At 39.3% G+C, this 6,672-nt stretch overlaps 1 protein-coding gene across 1 annotated transcript; it reads left to right on the top strand.

The window, feature by feature from the left end:
• Positions 1–3,354: 3,354 nt before the first annotated feature.
• Positions 3,355–4,284, top strand: LOC120071979. Its single transcript, XM_039024408.1, has 2 exons — positions 3,355–3,504; positions 3,823–4,284. The coding sequence occupies exons 1-2, from the start codon at positions 3,355–3,357 to the stop codon at positions 4,282–4,284; spliced, it is 612 nt and encodes a 203-aa protein (XP_038880336.1).
• Positions 4,285–6,672: the final 2,388 nt, after the last annotated feature.

Raw genomic sequence — 6,672 nt, 5'->3', positions numbered from 1 at the left:
AGGTCTGGTTGGACTTGATTGAGAAATTTTTTAATGTTATGAGTGCCTTGGACTGTAAGGTCGGGTGGGTTAGCGGAATTCTTGCTGCAGAAAGGATCAAGAAATCGTGGAAAGTGATTAGGCAGAAAAAGTAGTTCAAGAAACTATGACTGGCCGAGTTCAGACAAGTATTTGAGGATAAATATCTACCCTAGAGCTTTTAAGAAGCAAAGAGGGAGGTTCCTTTGGCTAACTCAGGGATCGATGATGGTTTTCTGAGTACGAACAAAGATTTACTGAGTTATCTCAATATTGCCCTTCTCGATAATTACGAGAGAGAGGAGTGCAGATGATATTGAGTAATTGGATCTAAGAAGAAAGATACGTACACCTGTTACCTCTACATATAATTGGGTGAATTTCACTCTAGTTAGTTGAGATTGCCATCATAGTTGAGCGAAGTGTAGCGAGGGAAGATATACTCCAGCTAGGTGTGGGACAGTTCAGGACGCCTGGAGAAACAATAGGTAAAATTTTTAGACCCCATTCTGGACAGTCAAGTATGAGAGGTTTTTGAAGGCACGAGCCAACAAGTTCAAGTCGAAAGAGGTCAAGACTGCGGCTGAGAACCGGTGGTAAATCAATATCAGGTCGTACTTAGCGAGAGTCAGTAGCTAGTACAGGAAGGAGCCTATTGTGAAAACCTGTGGTAAGCATCATATTAGGAGTATGTTAATGGCAACAGGAATGTGTGCTTTCAGTGCGGACAGTAGGGCACATCAAGAAAGATTGTCCCCAGCTAGATCATGGAGCACAAGGTGAACAAAGAGAAGTTACCCATATTGTAGACCAACCTAGAGCGACCGGAGCCCAAGTGAGGGATTCGGTGCAGCTAAGCAAAAAGGGGTAGCTGGACGACCCCAAACAGCAACAGACAACATCGCAGGATAGAGTATACGTTGTGACAACCAAGAAGCGGAAGAGGCTTTAGATGTTGTTAACTGGTACGATATTTATGTAATCAGTTCCGCTTATGCGTTATTTGATCTTTGGTGCTACAGCATTCATTTCATTTAGCATTGTGCATTACATATAAGATAGAGTGCTTGAGCGTATGAATGAGGATTTGTTTATCTCTTACACTTGTAGGAGAATACTCTATTTGTACATGAGTATTACAAGAATGTTGAAGTAATTATTGGGAATTAGAGTTTATGGGTTGACTTGATTCCACTAGAATTACTAGAGTTTGATGTTATCTTAGGGTATGGATTTCCTAAGTAAACACTATGCACTGTGGATTGTTTTAAGAAAGAAACAGTGTTTTAAGAAACCAGATGAAAAAGAAATAACCTGGTAGGAAGTTAAAGAAATACTTCCAGGAAGTTTAATATCAGCAGTGAAGGTAGGAAGTTGCTAAGTAAAGGATATGAAGCTTATTTAGCCTATGTAGTAGTTTCACATATGATAGAAAGTGGGACCTGAGGATGTACCTGTGGTACAAGAATTCTTAGATGTGTTCTGAAGAGTTTACCAGGCTTACCACCTGTGATAGGGAATAGAGTTTATTATTGAAGTTAGTTCCAGGTATAACACCTAATATCCAGGAACCATATAGGATGGCGACCAACAGAACTGAAGGAGTTGAAAGTTCAGTTACAGAACTTGTGGATAAGGGGTACATTAGACCCAGTGTGTCGCCTTGGAGAGCACCAGTTTTGTTTGTCAAGAAGAAAACGGTACTCTTAGATTATGCATAGACTATAAACAGTTGAAATAAAGTGACATTAAGAAATAGTACCCATTGCCTCGTATAGATATCTCATATCGAATCAGATAAAGGGAGCCACGGTGTTTTCTAAGAGATAGATTTTTAAGGATTCAGGTTATCACCAGTTGGGGTGAGGAACACAGATGTTCCAAAGACTACTTTCAGAACTAGGTAAATGACATTAATGAGGTTCCTTAGTAATGCCGTTTGGATGACGAATGCTCATGCAATGGTATTTATGATTTTGGAATGGAATAGGAATTTTCATCTTTATCTAGACATTTGTTGATAGGTTTTATAGCGGATTACTTAGTTATATTTAGTTATGCCAGAGAAGCACAATTAACATCTGGAGGTGACTTGCAATATGCTAAGGGAAAGAACGTTAAATTGCTAAGTTTAGTAAGTTTGTGATTTCTGGCTTTTTAACCAAAGTCGTATCTTCTCTATGTGACATTTATTAGTTTTAGCTGACGAAGTTAGCATAGATTCCCAAAAGATAGAAGCAATAGTCAACTAGGAAAAACCCATGAATGTAACAGAAGTAACCAGTTTTCTGGGTTTAACAAGTTATTACAGGAGATTCGTGGAGGGCTTTCTAAGATAGCTCTGCCATTGACAATCCTGATCAGAAAAGATGCAAAGTTTGAGTGGTCGCTAGAGTGCGAGCACAGTTTTCAAGTGTTGAAATAGAGGTTAGTATCAGCACCAGTGTTAACTTTACCTACACCGGGTAAAGAGTTTGAGGTTTATTGTGATGCATCCCAACAAGGGTTAGAATGTGTGCTGATGTAGGAAGGAAAGGTAGTAGCCTATGCTTCTCGACAGTCAAAGAAGCATGAATGTAACTACCCTATGCACGATTTAGAGTTAGCAGCAATTGTGTTGGCTCTAAAGTTATGGAGATATTACCTGTTTGGTGAGTGTTGCCATATATTCACTAATCATAAAAGTCTGAAGTATATCTTTGATCAGAAGAAGTTGAACTTGAGACAGAGAAGATGGATTGAGTTGATCAAAGATTATGATTGTACAAATGATTACCGCCCAGATAAAGCAAATGTGGTAGTTGATGCTCTAAGTCGAAAGACCAGATCAACCAGAGCTACTATCTGTTCAGTGAAAGGTGCACTGATACATGAGTTGTATAATGCTAAGGTAGCATTATCAGTTGGTCAAATATGAGGGTTACTAGCTTCATTTCAAGTACGTCCTATTCTCGTAGAAGATATTCTACGTGAACAGTTAAAAGATTTTGATCTTCAGAAGTTAGCTGAAGAAGTAGGTAAAGGTCTGAGGATGGACTACAATTAAGAGCAGACAAAGTGCTATTAAAAGAAGATAGGGTATGTGTACCTAATAACTTAGCACTTAAACAGGCTATTCTGGAAGAAACACATAGTTCGGCTTATGCTATTCATCCAGGCCGTACGAAGATATATAGAACATTAAAGAGATCGTATTGGTGGTCTGGTATGAAAAGAGAAATAACAGAGTATGTTGACAGGTGTTTAGTATGTCAACAAGTTAAGCCAAAAAGACAGAGGCCAGCAAGATTGCTTAATCCACTCCCAGTACCAGAGTGGAAATTGGAGCATGTTACGATGGATTTTCTGTTTGGGTTACCTAGGACACCAGCGAGCTATGATAGTATATGGGTAATTGTGGATAAATTGACAAAGACAGCTAAGTTTTTATCTGTCAAAGTTACTTTTACCCTAGACCAATTAGCTAAGCTGTATGTTGACCGAATTGTGAGTTAGTTTGGGGCTCCAGTTTCGAGTGTATCATATCGAGATTCCAGGTTTACATCGAAGTTTTGGCCTAGCTGAAAGCTATGGGTACCAATTTATATTTCAGTACAGCTTTTCATCCACAGACGGATGGTCAGTCGGAGCAGACAATTCAAACATTAGAGGACATGCTAAGAGTGTGTATTGCAGTTCAAGGGCAGTTGGGATACGCATTTGTCATTGATTGAATTTGCGTATAACAACAGTTACCATTTGAGTATCAAAATGGCACTGTATGAGGCACTATACGGAAGACCATGTAGAAATCCGATATGTTAGAATGAAGTCGGTGAAAGGAAATTACTAGGTCCAAAACTTGTGCAGCAGACATCAAACAATGTTAAGATTATAAGAGATAATCTTAAGACAGCTCGAGACAGGAAAAAGAGTTATGCTGATAAGTGGAGAAAAGAATTAGAATTTGAAGTTGGTGATAAAGTATTTCTTAAGTTGTTTCCGTGGAAAGAAATACTCAGATTTGGTAGGAAAGGGAAATTAAGCCCGAGGTATATTAGACCTTACGAGATAATAGAAAGAGTTGGCCCAATGACATATAGGTTGGATTTACCTCCAGAGTTATCTCGTATCCGTGATGTGTTTCATTTGGCAATGCTTAGGAAGTATGTGTCAAATCCTACCCATGTGTTGCCTGAGCAACCAGTACAGTTGAAAGAGAATTTTTCTTACGAAGAAGTGCCAATGGAGATTCTTGACAGAAAAGAACAAGTCTTTAAGAAATAAGACATTCCCATTGGTAAAGGTTCTATGGCAGAACCATAGAACAGAAGAAGCAATATGGGAAGCTGAAGAGAAAATAAGAAACAAGTATCCGCAGTTGTTTAATTGACGGACTTGTAGCAAATTTCGAGGACGAAATTTTCATAAGGGGGAGGTAAATGTGAACTCTGAACCCTAATTTCTCTACTTGAGTATGTTCCCTACTGAGATCAGTATGGTGAGCAGGTTGATGTGGAAACTAATGTGTAATTGTAGAGAAAAGGGTGAGAAATTAGAAGAAAAGTGTGAATTTGAAAGCTTGACTCTTGGGGAAAACTTGGAAAATTTTGCTAAGTATAACCCATGCGTTGGAAGCTAGAAAATTGACTAAGTGTTATCCATGAGTTGGTTTTGCTCATTTAGAGGTTATTTGGGGCATTGAAGGAAGCCAAAGTGTGGTCAAGAACAACGCATGCGGAAACCAAATGTTTTGAGAGGTTAGAACAATGCATGCGACATCCTCAAGTTGTGTATCCAAGGGCGCTCGACGTTGGACACGATAGTATGCGTGTATGCGGCCAAAGGAAATATGTTGGTAGTATGCGGTGATGCGGTGCGAGGGCATGCGGTGTAAAGGCATGCGGTGATGTGGTACGAGGCATGCAGCGATGGATGCGATGGATGTGGTAGTGCTACGCGACAGTATGTGGCAACACTATGCGTTGGACATGTTCTATGCGTTGGACATCCGAGGGTTTGTGGGCGCATAGGACAAGCTAGTAGTATGCGTTGAAGGAGTGTTGGTCATTATCTTAGTTGAGCGCATAGAGCAAAGGTAAGTCATGCGAAGGAGAAGGATATGCGGCCAAAGACAAGCTTGCGAGCATCTAGTATAAGTGACCAAGTTGCATCAATTAGATGCACAAGGAAAGATTGAATGGACGCATGCGTTGGTTGATGGTGTCCGGACATAGGAAGGTTGCGGCAAATTGGATGGGCGCATTTGTGGTTAATGCATATGAGATTGGATAAACGCATGCAAGGTCATCATCCGAACATGTGGCTTGTAGGGAAGAAATCTTAAGCCTTAAGCAAATTAGGTGGACGCACAAGAGGACATGCAAAATAGAGCATTTTGTGTTGGCTAATGAAGAGGAAGACACCTTAGTTTGCGATAATTGAAGGTTGCGTTGATGGTGTGGGGAAAAAACACTTGGACATGCGACCAAGTAGGAGGTATCGACCTTGGAGAGTTTTTGGACGCCTATAAATAGGGCCAAGGACTTCTTTTCAGATCATAATTCAAAAGAACTTTAAGAAGAGCGTGAAAGCTGATTAAACTTTACGTTGATAGCAAATCTATGCGTTGGTCATAAAACTTCAAAAGGAGACACGGTTAGACAGTGAAGTCTGGAAACAGCATCAACTTGGGATGAGGAGTTCGCCCAGTATACTCATGCGTTTGGAGTGATTCTAAAGACAAGATTCACAAGTGTAGTTTTCAGGGTAGGGCTGCTGAAGAAGAAGCTCCAAGGGATCGGGCTAGAAACTGAGAAAAAGACAAAAGGGTTAAGCTGTCAGGTAAGCTTAGGCTAGTCTTGAAGATTTGTAGATTCCGGCCAAACCACGAGAAGTTTATAGCTTAGATTTTAGAGTAAGTTTTCTGAGATATTGTAGAGCATGTTTGTAGAAGAAAGTATCTCAAAATAAGGCTTAGAACTATGAGTAATCTGAGTTTTAAATTGAATCTGGATTTTAGGGGTTCAAAAGGGAGCCCGAGGTAAACAAAGAACTTCTAGAGAGAAAATTTCCTAGACGATCAAAGTGAGTGACTAAAACATTTAACTAAATATTTACAATGTTTTAAAGAAACCATATTTTAAAGAAAGATTATTCTCATGCCATCTAGTTTTACAAAGTGATTTTCAAGCAAACCATGAGTTATGTTTTAAACGCATGCATGTATGAAAAGTTTATTGAAAAGCTATTTATGTATGTTTAAATACACCCAACATGCATTAGTATCTTTAAAGACATGTTTTCTATGCATTGTGCTTTACATGCCTTAAAGAGAAAGTCATTTATGACTAGTTCTTCTTAAAATACGATACCGAAGGACAGTTGAGAAAGTATCCAAGCAGCTCGATACTGAAGGACAAGTTTAGAGAAGGTATTTGAGCAGAAGTACCCAGAAATATGACGGTACTTAGTATGGCCCCATGCACATAGGGAGTTAAAGTCAGAGATTGAGCAAAAGGGTTCTCTCTTGACTAGAAGTCAGAGATTGAGCAAAAGGGTTCTCTCTTGACTAGCAGTTGATGTTGGTATTTAACCGCAGTAGGGTTATTCTCAACTAAGAAGCAGTTTTAATATTTTCTGATAAAACAGCTTTATATGTTTTATGCTTAGAAA

Source organism: Benincasa hispida, chromosome 2 (assembly GCF_009727055.1).
Source record: "Benincasa hispida cultivar B227 chromosome 2, ASM972705v1, whole genome shotgun sequence".
Taxonomy (NCBI): Eukaryota; Viridiplantae; Streptophyta; class Magnoliopsida; order Cucurbitales; family Cucurbitaceae; genus Benincasa; species Benincasa hispida.
The sequence above is the reverse complement of the archived record's forward strand: the minus strand, read 5'-3'. Positions and strand labels throughout refer to the sequence as shown.

What these genes read in the sequence shown, in the direction of transcription:
- LOC120071979 (XM_039024408.1), top strand. Translation starts at nt 3,355, where the DNA reads ATGGATTTTCTGTTTGGGTTACCTAGGACACCAGCGAGCTATGATAGT. An exon ending in AGCTGTATGTTGACCGAATT is followed by an intron (nt 3,505 to 3,822) that starts GTGAGTTAGTTT and finishes CCGATATGTTAG; the next exon opens with AATGAAGTCGGTGAAAGGAA.